Source organism: Coenobita brevimanus, chromosome 90, assembly GCF_032717465.1.
Source record: "Coenobita brevimanus isolate Jiangsu-jjx chromosome 90, ASM3271746v2, whole genome shotgun sequence".
NCBI lineage: Eukaryota > Metazoa > Arthropoda > Malacostraca > Decapoda > Coenobitidae > Coenobita > Coenobita brevimanus.
The window spans coordinates 24,405,112-24,424,580 of NC_137043.1; the positions used below are offsets into that span (position 1 = coordinate 24,405,112).

General features: G+C 43.2%; 1 protein-coding gene across 1 annotated transcript in view; it reads left to right on the forward strand.

Annotated features, from left to right (window-relative positions):
* The window catches only part of pav (kinesin family member pavarotti), a 170,702-nt gene that overhangs the window by 144,211 nt on the left and 7,022 nt on the right, over positions 1-19,469 (forward strand). Inside the window, exons 17-18 of the mRNA XM_080281640.1 lie at positions 5,092-5,244; positions 16,217-16,437. Coding sequence (XP_080137766.1) covers positions 5,092-5,244; positions 16,217-16,437 — 374 coding nt within the window. The remainder of the gene's footprint in view (positions 1-5,091; positions 5,245-16,216; positions 16,438-19,469) is intronic.

The following is a 19,469-nucleotide window of genomic DNA, read 5'->3' on the forward strand; positions in this document are numbered from 1 at the left end:
TTCATTCTCTGCAGTCAACACCAGGTCATCAGCACACAACATCTTGCATGGAAATACATTTCTAAAGTCATGTGAGAGTACCTCAAGCACCATGACAAACAAGAAGAAGCTGAAGACTGACCCCCGATACAGACCAGCATTCACAGAATACTCATCACTTAAACCTCTGTTCACTCTCACCTGGGTTCAAACACCCACATACATAGCCATAACCACTCTAACAAGCCACTCCATGATCCCAAACTTTCTTATTGTCCAATTCACCATGTCCCTAGAGACTTTGTCAAAGGCCTTCAAATCAACAAAAACAAAGCACAGCTCCCTTTGCTCCCTTTTCTTTCCTATGTGTTCGTGAAGCTGTCGGACAGTGAATATGGCATCAGTGGCCCTTTTCCCAGGCATAAACCCAAACTGCATCTCATCAGTATTTACTCTTTCCCTAATCGGGCCTTCATGGACTCTCAAGTACCTTCATTATCAGGCCCTAAAGTTTTATGTCTTTATAATTTCCTCTTTCCAGGGCATCACCCTCCCTCATAACACCACTAAAAGATCCCTAGGTCATAACATGGTTTTTGCATTTCGTAATTTTCCTAGGGTACTGATGGTCGTACCTGCTGACTGTTCATGGATGTCACACCCCAGCATCACTTAGTTTTGCACACTGGAATGAGGTCTGATCGCACCACATGTCCACTGCTCTGCTGTCCAAGAGTGATATTTGTGGTCAAATTCAAGACAAGCCATGTGCATTTTTTCTGGCTGCATAGCTCTAGGCCAATTCATCTCTTTTTGGAAATTATGATGAATGATGTGGTGTGACACATTCCCAAGATACCAGAGTGGCTTGTGTGTAACTGGTGCCATCATGCTAGGAGTCTTGAATACTTCTTGCCTCGGAAGATTATCTGTGACCTTAGAGAGCTTGTTGGTCAAACAGAACATGGATTTATTGGCAGGAGTTGAACAGCTGGCAGGCTACTTAATGCATCCTTCAGTCTGCACTGTTGCACTTACAGTCTGGTAATTCCTTTAATGGGGACTTTTTCTCCTTGTAAAGTGAGGATTCTGACCTTTTCCTCACATGACATGCACTTCCCAAGCATCTTGAGCAGCAGCTGGGAAGAGCTAGGGGATTCACACACACACACACACACACACACACACACACACACACAAATTTATAAACCAGGTGGAGAGGGCTAGGAACAATACACACTCACCCTTCTGTGGCGGAAGTTCTAGAAACACACAAGGCTTGTGGCAAGCAGAGTGATAATGGATCAAGTAAAGTTACCAAGTGTGGTCAAACATTAGTTGGTGAATTTCAGAGGTAGGTAAATGTGGGGAGGGGGGGGATGGCCCAATTTCATGGATGAGTGTTGTAAAACCTTTTACAGTAGGTGTTGGGTTGGGTGAAATTATAGATGACATATGCATGCTTGTAAAATGGATGCATACAACTTAACACACATAATGGAGCATTGCATAGCACGTGCCACACTATGAGACATACACAAAATCAACCCGTGGGTCAACCCAGTAGAGACAGTTAATTATCTGTGATCGATGAATCTGCTTGTTTAGACGGACCGGGGTTGAACAGTTACAGCAACAACGACTCTCAGTCATTCATCAAGCCTTGCAACTCCCATTAATCATCACTTGAAGAGCACAGGATCATCAGCAAACAGCAGTACAGACAGTTTCTAACCCAACCCTCTCTCACAATAGACGTCACCGTTTGCTGTCCTGTTTTGTATCTTTTTATATCACCATCCATATATATATATATATATATATATATATATAAAACAATCATGGGAGCAGAACACAACCATGTTTCATTCTAATATTCAAACTGAAGAACTTAGTTCTGTCCACATGCACTGCAACCTTAGCCCCATACCATACTCTTGGCACCATTTAACATTTTTTTTTAATTTTTCCATATAACTGCGGCACCTTCTGCATCACGTGCTTTATTCATATCCATGAAAGCACCATACAGCTGTTTTCCTTTCTCAAGACACTTTTTCACTAAACATCTTAGAATAAAGTAGTATCAGTACTGTATCTGATCCATGTAGTCACTTCTCATCCTAGTCTCCTTGTTCTTCTTTGACTGTAATTCCTTGGTTATCTCCCTTCGTGGTTGGTAGGAGTGTTCGCCATCCACTCAGTTGATGTAGTGCTGCTCTCAGGTGCCTGCCCTGTCCTCTCTTCCTTCTTTCTTTCCTTCCTTCCATTTGTCTTTCTTCCTTCATTCTTTCCTCTTCCTTCTGTCTGTTGTTGACTCTACCCTGAGTGACAAGCCAAATGGATTCCTGTACACCAGGAAACCATTTACTATGCTGGGTGGTAACCATATAACCAACTTATGGCACCTAATGGTTTAGTTGGGTACAGTATTAGGGTGCTCCAGTTAGATTGAGCTGGTGCACGTTTATATCCAAGAGGTGGTTGGGGTTTATTGCTCAGGTAATGCCACTCAGTGATGAGTGAGGCTGGTCACCATCCATCATCCAATCCTACATTGCCCCTTAAGAAGCGTAGGAGCCCGGGGCTAGGCAGTTGGTCTCGTCATCTAAGATGAGAATGACCAGCCTCATTCATCGCTGAGTGGCATTACATGAGCAATCAACCCCAACCACCCCTTGGATATAAACCTTCACTGGCTCAATCCGACTGGAGTGCAATAAATTCCCACTAAACCACCAGGTGCCAAAATTTGGCTATAAGGTTACCACCCAGCGTAGTAAATGGTTTCCTGGTGTACAGGAAACCATTTGGCTTGTCACTCAGTGTAGAGTCACCCACAGGCAGAAGGAAAAGGAAAGAATGAAGGAAATAAAGACAGAAGAGGGAGTGTAAAGTCACCCATAGGCAGAGGGACAAGGAAAGAAAGAAAGAAGAGGATGGAAGGAAAGAAGGATGGAAGAGAGGAAAGGGCAGACACCCGAGAGCAGCACTACATCGAGTGAGTGCATGGTGAGCGCCCCCACCTACCACAAAGAGGCTGGTCACTGTCATCTTAAATGTCAGGATCAACTTGCCTATCCCTGGGGTTCTATGCTTCTTATGAGGCAACACTGGATTAGATGATGACTGAATCTCCCAAACTGTTATTGATATGTACCCTTCCATATATTTTTCATGTTACACCAGGAAGACAAATACCCTTATATTTTCCACACGCTTTTTTTTTTCCCAGTTTCTTTGTATAGGAGAACTGTTATAATATGGAGTTATGCAGGAGATGGCTGAACAAGTTGAACAGAGTGTTGCGATGGTTTGGGCATATAGAGAGAATGGATGAACAGAGATTGGTGAAAAAGATAACTGAATCAGATGTGAGAGGTGTAAGGCTGAGAGGAAGACCACGAACAGGATGCATGGACAGGGTTGCCAGGTCGCACCCAGCTCTACCTGTGGAAACCCAACAGAAAACCAGCCCAAAAGTTGCCCAACACCAATAATTATTTATCATCATCACTGTGTTCTTTGCTGTGTACATTACGTCATATGCAAAATTTGCTAACATCATTTTGTTTGATGTCAAATCATTACAACACATTTTATGTCTTTGCTTATAATTATGCTCTGACATGAAGAGTGTTTTCAACCATTTCATGCTGCAGTCTGTTTCTTAATTTACTTTTCACTAAATTATATTGAGAGAAAACCCTCTCTACTGCGGCATTGCTTGCTGGCAATGATAGCAGGGATAAAACAAAACTGCCTAATGCTTGGAAGTCCCTCTGTCTGCACGAATCTGTATGGTTATATAGTTATCCAGAACTGCTCTGGATCTCTCGTGGACTGCACCCACTGGTCCCTATGGGAGTATTAGAGGGTCTTTCTCTCTCTCCACTGTATGTTTAAACAACTCTCTCTCTCTCTCAGTATTTTGTCGTGATGTGGTTTAACTCCAAACTAGCCCAAAAAACCACGACGATTTTCAAACCAGCCCAAAAAAAACACAACCCACGACCAGTAAAATTTGCCCGCGGAAGAGCTTCAAAACCAGCCCAATTTGGCAGGAAAACTGCGACCTTGGCAACCCTGTGCATGGACAGCATGAAGAGAGCGTTGGATGCGAGAGGGATGTCTGTAGAGCAAGGAAGAGTGGCTGCGTGTGATAGGGAAGACTGAAGAGAAATTGTGAATGAATGAATGGTGATGTCGCCCTGAAGGGATATTCTCCTGCATTTGGTCTGATCAGCTGATCAGGTCATGTGCGGGTAAGGGGATGAGTCCATTATGATGTGACAGGGGTAAACCAGCCCTGCTGTTAGGCCCTGTTGATTGCACGGCGCAGTCGACCCTCATGCAGTGTGGTGTGGTGAGGATCTGTCCCTTCTTTCCTTGGGGCTAAGATACGAGTAAGTGTGTGTGTGGGGGGGGCGCGTAAATTGGGAGTGTGTCGTCCTATCTCGGCTAATCCCCTTTTGGGGGAGGCAGCCTAGGTATATAGATAGAGATTATACCTGACTTCTTATCCCCTAGAACCTTACCTTCTTTCCAAGCCAATATTACAGATCTGTATCCATTTGTCCCTATCTCTCCTTTGTATTTCAGCATTTAGCCAAACACTCCATCAGTTCCACATGCTTTCACTTTTCTTCTTCTCTTCTCATCTCTCTTCTGCCAGCAGTTCCTCAAATCCTGTACAGTACAATATTCTGTTTCAGCTGATGGTAGATTATTATATTGAAGTGAAAGTTAGTCATAGGACTCAGAGGGTTAATACAGCACTGTACTGTTACCATTAGCCCATGTATGGTTGGGACAAGCAGTACAGTAGTGTATTGTAATCATTCTAATGTCAGACTCACCATTGCATCACAAAAACACACCTGCCACCCTAGTTCATTAACATAACCACAGCCCCAAGTCAGCTGTATTATATTCACCACCTCTGTACCAAATGCACAGCAACTTCCAGTGGACGCTGCTATGACTGCAGTTAGTCATTCATACCATTTTGATACTCACCATCACACCTCATAGATATACCTGTCACCACATTCCATTCACGTACCCACCCTAGGGCAATTAAACCTTCACCACTCCATAATAAATGTGCAGGAAGTTCCAACGGGCACAGTGCTGCAGCCAAACCTCCCCCGACGCAAGTCAGTGACAAAGCTGCGCAGTGAGGACCTGGCCAACTCACAGGGATACTGCCTTACCACTCAGCGCCAGGACTCGCATGGGGAATTAGAAACTAAAGTGTACAAGGTAGTGGGCAGACTTTGTGTATGTTGAGAAGCAAAATAATAGGTGCTTTAGTGTAGTGCGAAGAGGTAGTGTGGAACAGTGTAGCTGTGGGTTGGTGTAGTGCATGAATTTTGCTTGTCAGTGTCCAAGTGAGAACACTGCAGTAAAGGGAGACTGGGTATGTGGAAAAGCTGGATAATAGATGCTTTAGTGCAGTATAATGAAGTAGTGTGATGCAGGGAGCCCTCACTTAAAGCCAATGATATGCACAGGCAAAATGCTACTCTTAAGTAATGCAGCTATTAGCCTTTGCCAGAATGATTCTTTGTAATGTGGTTTCCCACCCCTGAGTCATTGTTTCATAACCAATGTAAACTGTACCTCATATGAGGCTTGTAGCTTGGCCCATGCAGACCTCATTTGTGCTTCATATGAGATCTGCAGTTGGCATGGGTCAAGCAAGTTGTATTTCTGGTTTGGAAATAAGCATTAAAGCACAAAATACATTCATCTCTTATTTTAAAAGAACTTTATAATGAATTACAACTAATTTTAGTCTTCAGTCTGATTATACCGGTATATGTTTATTCCTGCTGTCATCCTCAGTTTTATTCACCTTAGGACAGACTTTTAAAACTAAGGGGTAAGATGTAGCTTCATTGAATCATTCATTAAGGGAAGTCTTTCCTAAGCTGAATGAAATTCTTAGGAAGCAACCCCCAAAAATTAACCTGATATTATGTCACCAGAGGTAAAGGTTGTACTTGAAGAAGAGATGTTAATATATCAAGAATGTGATAAAATAACTAAGTGAGGATTAGCCACAGTGCAGCATTGAGTTAGAGTAATGCATGGTCTGTGACATATAGCAGCTAAGTGGTTAGGCCATGATATCCAGGTTAATTTAGTAGTTTATGTATAGTACTTGTAGATGGTGATGACAAAAGAGTTTCATTTAGTGCAGTAGTGTAATTATGTAATGCATTAGTAGTGACTGGTATTGGTTAGCTGAAAAGGCTGTGTTATGGAAGGTGGGATGAGGAGATTTTGGCAGTTGGGTGCATTGATATAAGGAGAACGTTATGTAAAGTAGAAGTGTTGTATGGGAGTAAAGATAGGGAATATTGGATATCAGGGAAGTAGTTTAGTGCATGTTTTGTGAGGTCCTTGTGTGTTGAAGATGAGGCGACAAGTGGCAAATACGGTACTGCTGTGCTGTAATTTAATGAAAGCAGTGGACCATAGGAACTGAGACTGGGAGATGGAGTGTTACTGTGGGGATTTATATACAACTGAAAGTAGTGTTGGGATGTGGTTTATGGATGAAGTTACTGGAGTGCTTATAGCTTTGTCCACTAACAGGCAAGGTTGCACTTTGGCATTTTATTCTGGCTACTGCAAAACTGTTTTATCCTTCACATGGAAACCCCTTGAAAGATTATTGTTCTTGCCCATATGAAATTATTTTCATCTGATCTGTAGCCTCAGAAGGGCAGTGGTCTATTTCGGCTATTTACAGGGCTTGGATGCAATAAGTTTTTTAATTTGGCTACCATTAGAGAAACCCCCTCATCAAGCATCATGTCATAAAGTGACTTTAGGACATTGTAGTTAGGTTTGTTTTATTTGGATGTACAAATAGTTAACTTTGACATTATAGCGAGGTATGAAAAGTACAGTATATTGCATGGAGTGACACGCTTGAAACTCACATTAAGTTTAATGCATGTTACCTGTAAGTGATTGCATCTGCCATTAATCACCAGACTAAAAACCATAACCTTTAAATATAAAGGCTAACCAATATCTCTCTTACCAGCATTTCACCAGTCATGGCCTCAGACTTTGCTCGTGGCTCTTGGTTGCCATAGTAAAGGTGTTTTCCTGTATCTGTCCATCCATCCATCATCCTGTCCTTTATAATCCCACCAGGAGCATAAGGGCACAGGACTAGGCTACTCAGTCCAGACACTGAAGATGTGAATGACCATTATCTTTCCTCTGAATTGCATTCAGTGAGCAATAAACTCCAACTACCCCTCAGATTATGCCTTTATGTGCCACATCCAGTTGGAGTGGCTTACCCTATATACACCATCAGGCACCTCTTTAGCTCTATATATACATTGCATACTAATTTTTCAGCCTCATTGCTGTGCCAATGAGTAGGCTGGCTGTTTACATCATCCATCACCCTGATTCATATGAAGGATACATTTGTACTCGTTATCATCATCGTCTTGTCTCCTGACTCTTAATTCCCACAGAAAATACAGTTTGGGATGCGATAGGATCCAGAAACAGAAAAAGTAAGAAAATACATACATGCAGGAGAACTGTTGAAACAGCATTCACAGTGAAAGAAGTCACAGTCTTTTATGTGTACCTTTGAAGCCTTCAGCATCCTGGGTCTACCTCACAATCAGTTTTCTGTTTATATATATATATATATACAGTAATTACTCTAATATCCGGATGCCCAGTAACCGAACATCCCCACTACCCGGACCTAATCGTCCTGGGATCAAAAAAAAAAAAAAAAAAATCCCGTCCGTAATTTGAACTTGCCGCGCGCGCCGCGAGAGAGCATTGTTTTGGTGCGTCATTCCTCCGACGTCCGATAGAGCGCCGCTGCATCCTCCCCACTTCCCGCCTGTCTCTCACCGCGAGTGAACGTACGCTCTTCGTAATGGCTGCCCACGTGATCGCTTTTGTGGTGGTGCCCTACCTGCTGCAGGGCCTCCTGCTGCTCTCGGGCCTCCTCTTAGTGTGTGTGATGATGGCCCCGCCATCTGAGAAAAGGAAGAGAGTGGTGTTGACTCTGGAAAAGAAGAGGGAGATATTGGAGAAAGTTGATGCGGATTGGTCTTCTTCCCGCATTCTCCACGAGTACAACCTGGCCCAGTCGACTTTGTTCGATATCAAACGTTCCCGAGACAAACTCATGCAGTACACGGCTGACTTCTCGTCGCGAAGCAAACGCAGCGTGGAAAGGAAGGTTATGTTTACCCCCAGGTTTGCAGAAATCGACCGATCCACGTTGATTTGGTATCGACAGCAATGTGCAGCTGGTGTGATGGTACGTGGAATGGAGCTGAAGGCTGCTGCTGAGAAGTTCGCAAGGCTTCACGACGCCCTGGACTTCAAGGCATCCGAGGGTTGGCTCTTCGCGTTCAAGTTGCGATATGGCCATACTAACCGTAAAGCACATGGCGATGCATTGGACGCTAATGAGGATGGAGTTGACGAGTTTCGGCACAAGGTGAAAGGCTTGATCGACAGGGAGGGCCTAACTCTCGGTCAAGTCTACAATGCTGACGAAACTGGCCTATTCTATCGCTCGCTGCCAACGAACACTCTAGCCGAGGAGACGGAGAAGCGTGTACCTTGCCGCAAGCTTTCCAAGGAACGGATATCTGCTTTGTGTTGTGCCAGTGCTAACGGCATGCACCGGCTTAAGCCTGTTGTTGTTGGCCGTGCAAAGTAGCCTCGGTGCCTTCGTGGGGTGATGGATGTCCTTCCTGTCGTCTGATACCATTCTTTGAAAGCATGGTTCACAGCTGTGATTTTCAAAGACTGGTTTCACCGTCACTTCGTCAAGGAGGTCATCCATTACCAGACGAAGACACTGGGAATCCCTCGCGACCAGGTAAAAGCTATCCTTCTGCTCGACAATGCACCTGCCCACCCGTGCGACAAGGACTTGGTTGCTGAGAATGGCTGTATTAGGTGCATGTTTCTGCCACCTTATACGACTGCTCTCATTCAACCCATGGACCAAGGAGTGATCGTGGCAACAAAGCGCCTATACCATCGGAAGTTCCTGGACGAGGTGATGGTTGTTCTCGAGGACGAGGACGAGGGCAGGGAAGGACGGGACACACGAGGCAAGCAGACTTTGGAAAACCTTCGCCGCTACAACATCAAGTCTGCGCTGTACAACTGGGCTAGTGCATGGAAGGAAGTCCCTGTGAAAACTCTTGAAAATGGTTGGTCTCGTCTGCTTCTCGGAACGGATGTGGAGTACGATTTTCTGGGGTGTGACATGGATGACTTCCATGCACGGCTACGTACGCATGGCGACGATGTTGATGTGGATGATGTTCGTGAGTGGTTGGATGACGACGAGGGCGATCCTGGGTATCAGACGTTGTCTGATATCGAGATCGCGTCTTTGGTTGCTGGTGTCAGTACCGAACTTGAAGATTCCGACGACGAAGGCGACGATGATGCGGACTCCTCTCAGCAGGACACTACTCCAGCCATCCCCAAGCTGAGCGCACTCCGGGAACATCTAGAGTTCGTCCTAGACTACCTGGAACACCCGGACTGCGACAGGGAGATGGGGCCCTTGGGACTCGTGGAGGAAGTGTGTGCTTTCAGGCAGCGCATCATCAATCGTCAGAATCGTCGTTCCTTGCGTCAGTCAACGATTGACAGTTTTTTCAGGCCCGTGACCCCCGCTGTGCCCAGCCCTGGCTCCACTCCGTTGCCTCCCCAAGACAGGCCCTCATGCTCTGAGCCACAGCCCAGCACATCAGCCACGGTGGAGTCACCGCTCGACATGAGTTTGCGGCTTTCTTCAGAGTCCTCTGCAGTGGGTACGCCATCACCATGACCCAGCGATGCACCCCTAGGTCGCCTGCCAGTGATACTCTCGGACTGTGACAGTGAATAAACAGCAAGAACTTCTCCACTAGACCACACGGGAATTTTGAGTGTTGTCTATCTATCTATCTATCTATTGCCAGACGCCTCAATCCCGTTTGGGGTGGCCACAAACAAATCGCCTCCAAGTCGCCCTGTCCCCCGCCATTTCACTCCCCTGCTCCCAACTCACACCCCCCTCTCTCATATACCTCTCCACCCCATCTCTCCATCTCATCCTCGGCCTCCCCCTCCCTCTTTCCCCCTCCACCTCACTCACATACACTCTCTTCGTCAGTCTTTGACCCTCCATCCTCTCCACATGGCCAAACCACCTCAGTGTGTTCCTCATAACGCTTCCTATCACATCCACATCAACACCACAACGCTCCTTTATATCCTCATTCGTCAGCCTGTCTCTCCATGTGGCTCCACAGGCTCCTCTTAAATAACTCATTTCCACTGCTCTCACTCTTGACTTGTGTCCTTCCAACAATGTCCAAGCTTCACTTCCATACGTTAGAGTTGGTATAACAATACTGTCATGTAGTAACTTTTTCACTTCCATGCTCACTTCCCTGTTTCTTATCACTGCTTTCAAAGAACCAGCAACCTTTCTTCCCTGCTGTACCCTTTCAAGCACTTCACCCTCCAAACCTCCATCCTTACTCATCACACTACCCAAGTACTTAAACGTACTCACATTTTCCAATTCCTCACCATCCAACCTCGCTGTACATTCACTGACTTCACCTCTCTCAAAGACCATCACTTTACTCTTCCCTACATTCACCTTTAGATTCCGTTTCTTACACACTCTCTCAAACTCATCCACCAAGCCTTGCAGCTCCCCTTCGTCTTCACTCAACAACACGGTATCATCTGCAAACAACAGTACAGGGAGTTTCCAAACACTATCCTCTCTCACCAGGGCCACTCCAACATCCATTACCCTACCTTGTACCTCTTTTATTACCCCATCCATGTACAGATTGAACAACCATGGAGACATGACACATCCCTGTTTCAACCCAACTTTCAAAGAGAAAAATTCACTTAGTTCACCATCCACACGCACTGCAGCCTTCGCACCATCGTACATACTCTTCACAGCATTCAACAACTTCCCATCTATTCCATATATTCTTAACACTTTCCACAATCCTAGTCTATCCACCCTGTCATATGCTTTCTCCAAATCCATGAAAGCCGCATACAACTTCTTTCCCTTCTCTAGAAACTTTTCCACTAAAGATCTGAGAATGAATATCTGATCTACACAACCTCTTCCCTTCCTAAAGCCTCCCTGTTCTTCTCCAACTAATTTCTCTGTTCTTTCTCTAACTCTGTCAATAAGTATCCTACCATACACTTTTCCTATTATACTAAGAAGACAAATGCCCCTATGATTACCACACACTTCTTTTTCCCCTTTTCCTTTGTACAAGGGAATAATTATACCTGACTTCCAATCCTCCGGGACTCTACCTTCCTCCCAGGCTTGTGCAGTGAAAAAAACGGTGTGTTGTGTTAAGGTGTTCAAGTTGAGAGAAAAGACTCAATAGAAAAGAAATTTAACGTAAATAGACTTCTTTGTTCTGGCTTTGGAAAATAAATAAAAAATTGGGAAAAGTTAAAGTGCAACACTAAGTTACAATGGAGCATTATTTGGACAAAAGTGAACACTGTGAAGAGAACGGACTTCTGTGCGTTATTGACTAAGTTCAGTGCAAGACTTCAGGAAGAGTGTACTGCAAGTGCTTCAGGAAATCGTTCTTACTGTCAGAGTCCGAGAGGAGGCGGTTATTCATCGAGGTGGCCAGGGACTTGCTGTAAGTAATCAGAATGTTTCATACTGTACTTTTTTCCATACTATACTACAGAATGTTCAATACTGTACTTTTTTCCCTACCATACTTACCTCATTTCACTCTTTAATGTCCTTTATTGGTGTGAATAGGGTGTTAGTAGCTATGCATGTGCAGTAGGAATGTGTTTTTCTGAGTTAGGCTAGGTTAGGGTCCATAAGTACCAGAATGTTTATTAATGTATGAACATACTTGTAAACCCTCATTTTATGTTTCTTTTGCATTTATTTCAGTCATTTATGTGCCTTATTGGTGTGATTTGGGTCTTAAATAGGTGCTATGCATGTCCAGAGGGAGTTCTATAGGTGTTTCTCTGAGTTAGGGTCCATAAGTACAAGTCCATAAGCTGGTGCCCAATAACCGGACCTACCAATGGCTCTATTATGTCGGATATTGGAGTGATTACTGTATATATATATATATATATATATATATACACTGTATACACACACACACACACACACACACAGTAAACCCTCCATAATTCGGATTAACTGGGGGGAACCCTATATCGAATTATCCAAAAATCCAAATTATTGGAGCTCATGCTTGCCCCTATCCCCAGATCACACCCATGCTCACTAAAACATGGCTTTTTCACAAAAACATTGAACAGTAGCACCCGTGGCTCAGTGGGTTAGAGCGCTCCGCTCTGACCGAAGGGTCGGAGGATCGAATCCACCCAAGGGTCATTGGTAGACATCAGGAAGGGCATCCGGTCATAAAATGCTACATGCTCCAGTCCAAAAGTCCTCTACCCAGGGGCAACGCCTTAGCCCTTCGGGGATACCTGGCGTAAAACCAAATTATTTTTATATATTATAGTACAGTACAATAAAACCTTGGTATAACGGACTTCAGTAGACCGGAATTCGCTTTTATTAGACTTGAGGAGCTACCGGACTAAGTTCCTATATACTGTATTGGAAAAAGTCCGATAAAGCCAGAAGCAGTCCGTACTGCCTGACCACTTCAGCTATGTTCACCACAATAAGGCAACTAACAGACATGTTTATCAGTGTACAGGACAGTATTATTATAGATATTATACCATTTGATTATTGTAGTCAAGGTATAATACAGTACAGTACTGCAGTGGTAGTGAAAACAGTTTAGAAACCGTTGGTGCGATCCGGACTAGTATCTGATATATCGGAAAAAGTCCAGATTAGCAGAGAGAAGGCCGGATGTCACATTTATCGGAATTTCGCTTTTTTCAGAAGTCCTTTGGCCCCAATGAGTCCATTATAGTGAGGTCTTACTGTATTTTATTACTTTATACTCAGAGTGCACTATACGATAAATAAAATACTGTAATGTGAAACCTTGATAATGAAGTCTTGCAACACAACAGTAGAGTACAGTACACTTAACTATACCAAAGGTACTGTACAGTTTTTAAAAATTACATTTATTACTACATTTATCACTACAAAAACCGTTCACGTCCACTTATCACTGGAATCCTTTTCGGACTTGTCTTGCTTAATTCAAATTTCTATCATCCATCATCATCCAATCCGAATTAAAAATATTTGTCTGGTGGTCAAAAAAGATCCTAATTAACCAATTTCCGAATTATTCGGGTTCGAATTAGAGAGGGTTTACTGTATGTATAAATACACCCACCGCAAACTGACTTAGGACCTAAACACAGAATTGCTATGGGAGAGTTGTCTGTCTTTGCTTTGTGTTTCTACCTCCACCAAGTGAATTTTTGGGGCAAGAAGTAACTGGCAACTCCTCTGGTATTGGCAGGAGATAGTGAAACACTCAGCACGTTAGTGCTTGCCCAGAAGCGAGAGTGGGAATATATGTTCACGTCGCTCTGAGCTTGCACCTCCCTCTTTTTTCGTATGCATTACTGTTTGCCCTGTTATTTTCCTTGAGTCAAGTTGTCATGCCTGGAAAGTACTGCTCAAGGGATCAGAGGGTCTGTATCATTGCATGGAGGCAGGATAATGTCCCAATCAACACTATTTGTGAATGTACCGGACGTGCAAAGTCGACCGTCATGAAGATTCTTGCTGCAGTGTGTGGCCTGCCACCTGATGTCATACCAGAGCACAAGCATGGCGGTGGAAAGAAGAGGATGACTTCCAGAGGTACAGATATGCTTCTGAAGAGTGAAGTAATCAAGAATCCTTGACTGACAGCAACAGAATTGACAAGAATGCATCCTCAGCTGTTACAAGACTTTACAATTTTAACTATCCAACACCGCTTGCAGAAGGAGCTGGGTTTGCCAAGCTGGCCCGCGGCCAAGAAACCGCTTCTCACTGACCTCATGAAGAAGCAGTGCATTCAGTTTGCCAAGAAGTATGCACACTGGACATCGAATGAGTGGAGAAAAGTTATGTTTTCCGATGAAAGCACATTTCAAGTGTTCCAGGTGCGTTCTGCCAAGGTTTGTCGCCCTGCCTCCCATAGTCAATATGACCTACTTACCTGGTGCTGACTGTTAAGCACCTACAATCAGTAATGGTATGGAGGTGTTTCTCAGGTGAAATGGAAAGGGGAGGCCTCTGCTTTCTTTCCAAGAACTTGATGATGAATGATGACCAGTACATTCAAGTTCTGGAAGATCATTTGTTAAACTTTTTTTGCTATTCATGGGTGCAGCTTTTTCATGCACGATTCAGCTCCATGTCACAAGTCAAGAAAGGTGACAAAATGGCTTCAGGATAATCGGGCTGAGGTTCTTGACTGGCCTGGCGACAGTCCAGATCTAAATCCGATAGAAAACTGCTGGGCAGAGATGAAGAAAATCATGGCAGAGAAGAGGACACCCAATCTGGACAACCTCAAGACTGAACTGACAAATGTTTGGTGCAAAGAAATGTCCTTAGATTACTTTAGAGATCTAAGTGATTCCATGCCAAAATGCATCCAACTGGTCCTGAAAAACAAAGGAATGACGATTTCATATTAATGAATGGCATTTCATGAACAAACGTTGTGATAGACTATGATTTCTGTGTTTTTTAATACCTTGTGGGGGGGAGGTCCTAAGTCAATTTGCGGTAGCTGTATGTGTGATATATATATATATATATATATATATATATATATATATATATATATATACTATCTATCTGTTGCCAGACGCCTCAATCCCGTTTGGGGTGGCCACAAACAAATCGCCTCCAAGTTGCCCTGTCCCCCGCCATTTCACTGCCCTGCTCCCAACTCACACCACCCTCTCTCATATACCTCTCCACCCCATCCCTCCATCTCATCCTCGGCCTCCCCCTTCCTCTTTCCCCCTCCACCTCACTCACATACGCTCTCTTCGTCAGTCTTTCACCCTCCATCCTCTCCACGTGGCCAAACCACATCACTGTGTTCCTCATAACGCTTCCTATCACATCCACACCACAACGCTCCTTTATATCCTCATTCGTCAGCCTGTCTCTCCATGTGACTCCACAGGCTCCTCTTAAATAACTCATTTCCACTGCTCTCACTCTTGACTTGTGTCCTTCCAACAACGTCCAAGCTTCACTTTTGTACGTTAGAGTTGGTATCACAATACCGTCATGTAGTAACTTTTTCACTTCCATGCTCACTTCCCTGTTTCTTATCACTGCTTTCAAAGAACCAGCAACCTTTCTTCCCTGCTGTACCCTTTCAAGCACTTCACCCTCCAAACCTCCATCCTTACTCATCACACTACCCAAGTACTTAAACGTACGCACATTTTCCAATTCCTCACCATCCAACCTCGCTGTACATTCACTGACTTCACCTCTCTCAAAGACCATCACTTTACTCTTCCCTACATTCACCTTTAGATTCCGTTTCTTACACACTCTCCCAAACTCATCCACTAAGCCTTGCAGCTCCCCTTCGTCTTCACTCAACAACACAGTATCATCTGCAAACAACAGTACAGGGAGTTTCCAAACACTATCCTTTCTCACCAGGGCCACTCCAACATCCACTACCCTACCTTGTACCTCTTTTATTATAATTATATATATATACAAGTAGGTTAGATATATGTTGGAAGTTGGGTATAGGTAGGGTCTGGGTATGCCAGTGGGGATATTGTTCATTATCCGGACATTGCCACCACCTGAACATGCCTTTGGCTCTATTACGTTGGGTAATTGAGGGACTACTGTATATCCTTTAAAACTGTTATTTCTTTCACATTGCATTATTAAGTCCCAACAACAGTTTTGACTGCTCCTCTTTCCATCTTTCTTGGCCCCTGCCTTAACCACACAGACTGTTGCTTATTTAAACACTATACACTTTTGTACATAAAATCGTATTGTGGAGATTCTTTGTTCAGTGTAACTGGGCACATTTCCTTCCTTATCCATTGTGGTAACATTGTTTTATTTAATTTTATTTTGTCACTACTGTATTGTGTAAATTTTGCTTTTAATAATGTTTGGGGAAGGATGTGTTTGGGAATTGTGTCAGAAGCATTGTTTATATTCATGACTAATAAATTTTTCTCCTGACAGGGCAATGTTTTACCCACTGCTGGAGGAGGGACCCAGGTGGTCTTTCAAGATGTTGAGATTCTGAAGCAGCGAGACCCTAATGTCTTGCCTGCCACACCACAGCGCAAACGTTCATCAGATGGCACTTCAAAGGTTGATGGTGCTACACTGCAGGATCGCTGTGCAGCTGGCATCCAAGGTTTTGCCACCCCACGCTCCCACACATCTACCAAGCGAGCAAGGTTCTAATTACTAGACCCATATATGAAGTGAATTTTCATCTGCACCTGGCAAAACACTTCTCATGTGTCTAAATATGATAATCTGTTTATATCATAAAGTTCATTTACAGTATGTTATCTCCAGTTGCTTGACTCTTACAGAGAACTGTAGTATTTTGTCTTTATTGCCGGACTGAGTGACTTTCCTGCAGTTTTGATTGCTACAGTGTGTATAAAGTCGGTCATTAGGCAAAAAACTCAGCTGCAAAGAGACTGATTAAGGCTGTGTAGTCCACTTACACATCAACCGAAGAACTTGCACGGATGCATGTGGGAGGCCAGAAACATGTCATTGGTCAGAATTGACAGGATGGGGTTTGAATTTCTCATCAGTTATAGAATGGAGAGGCATGAAATTTATCCTGTCAGTCCAAACTTAAACTTAACCTGGGACCTTTACACCCTGATGGGGCAGTAAAGGATTGGTTGATGGATAGTTAGATTTTGTATAACAGCATATACTGTATAACCAGGTATGGGTTCCCAGTTAAGCCTAATGAGTCATATTTAGTGGAAAAGAGACATGAAACTTATCACATGGGGTTCACCGTAACAGTGTAATCCATATGACATTATAAGGAGCTTGTACTTCAGATTCTAGGATCACTGAAGACCTGTTGTTTAGTTTCATTGAAATTTAGTGGTATCTTAATGTTGTACAATGCATATTTTATCATAAGGACTATGGAATATATTGGCATAAAGGTATGCCAGTCCAGCCACACAGCAGTTATGTTGAAAGCAACTTCTAATTTAGGGACAAAAGTTTGTGTAGTATCTCATCTCTTATACCTTAACTTTCCTTCATTGCTAGATATTTCAAGTCTGACAGAGATTTGATATGTTGCTATGCCTATGGTTGATTTTCAAGAAAGTAATGGACATGTCTTAAGTACAAAGTACATGCAGCAGACTAGTAAACAAAACTTTTGTCCATGTTTGCAACTGAGGTTTCCCCCCCCCCCCTCTTCATTCTCCTCATTGTATATTTTTTCACTGAATCCCACCCCATAGTATGGGACATTAGGACAGGATGATGGTAAAGTGATAACAGCCAATCTGATATCATTCCTTTTGAAGTGTAAGGGCCCATGACGAAGCTCCTGTAGGCCAGTACATGTACAGTTAAGGATAGATGACCAACTTCCTTTCTTGGCATTAGATGATGAAAAACCATCCAGTTACCTCTTGGGGACTGAACTCTTAAATGTTAGGAGGGCTGTCACTCTGATTGGGTGTTTTAACTACTAGCCACCAGGGTGTTGGACAGATAATAAAGTGAGCTCTAGGATAAAGGGCATACCTGCCACTGGTAGGTTACAAAGTTAAAGAAAACTTCTATAGAAGAGAAAAGGGCTCTAAATGTCCTAACTGCTTTTGGCCAAGTTATCCACTTTCTCATACAGTATATCTTTACGAATATACCCCAGGCACCTTGCCAACACAAATGTAAAAATATACTGCATGCAAGCACATGCAAACTCAAAGGACCCAGCTGTAGTGACAGCACACTTAGCTGTAGCCTTGTTACAGTTATTCTAACCATGTCAAGTGGCAGAGTCACTTTTTTACTTGTAACACGTCTAAAAATCATGCTCGGTTCTGACTCATTACTAGAAGGCTAACTATGTGATAGGCTGGAATTTCGGGACAATATTTTGAAATTCCCAGGTTTTTAAAAAATCTTAATGAAAGTAACTACGTACAGTACTGGAGGTTTTGAATAGCTTAACGAGTCTCTCATAAATTTAATGAAAAGGGCTGGAGAGAAAGGTTTCAAGCTCTGAATGCTGTTAGTTATCATCACAACCTTAATTCTCACATACAAAACTGAAAAGAAAGCACAAAGTAAAACTCTAAGACAGCATGACTAGTGAAATGGGCCATGGAATCATTCTCACACATCAGGCCATCAGAATGCTGGCTCTGCTTCACAAATAAAGCCACTCCCCCCACCCCAAGTTATACAATGCCCTTCAGCTCCTTACCTCTCCCCCAATCGGAGGATGGTGGATTGCCTGCGAAGGGCAGCCTTCAGTGCACTGGGTTTATGTTTCAGATGAACTTTGAGGCTATGACTACTACTGCTATTATACACACACTGGTGCAGTGTTTGTTTTGACAACCATGTCCATGTCACATTTTTTCATCCATTCATTCCTCAGCCTTTTGAATATCCATACCTCACTTTATCACACAGCCACTTAGCACATCCATCTGTCTTTTTGGAGTAGTTTCTCACCTTCAAACTCTTTCTCCTATACCCTCAACACCTTTCTCTGTATGACCATACCATCTAAACTTCTACCCAGTAGTTTGTTGTTTTTGTCTGCAATGTGATGAGTAGAGCTTAATGCTTACCATATCATTAATAATGAATTGTGCAAGGGAAAATTTTGTAGCTGATATTGAAAACTGTTACCAAAGCAAATGTGGCTTGTAATCTGACATTTTTTGCAAATTCAACCAGATCTGTTGTAGGTAATTTTTTGTACATGCATCCAGTCTCCAGTTATTTATTGCTCGTTTCTGAAGCCCTTCTGGATTTGAGCATTAATTTTCTTATAAACAGTGATGTAAGAAACATGTTTGTCACAACATCTGCATTAAATACAGTATTTAATGGTTTTGATTGTTGTTTCAAATGTGTTGAGCCAAATGCATTACCATCAGTCTTAGCTTGTGTATATCCAGAATTTATACAAACTTAAATCCTGGATGAATTATGTATGGAGGAGCACATATCAAGGATTTAGCATCCCCTTTTCGGCTTTATAGTTATCAAATTGACTGTTTGGTAAATAATGTGAAGCATAAAGAAAAGGTGGGGGGGTGAACCCAGGATTCTGGATGTTTGATTAGTAAGTGATGAGTGATGTCCCATTTCACTTGGCATGCTGCTGATAATTCTCCCTCTGTTGTGCTCTTGGTTTTCTTGGTTTTTGGACCCAACCATATACAATCCTCAGATGGGAAAGATCAGGATGAAGAGG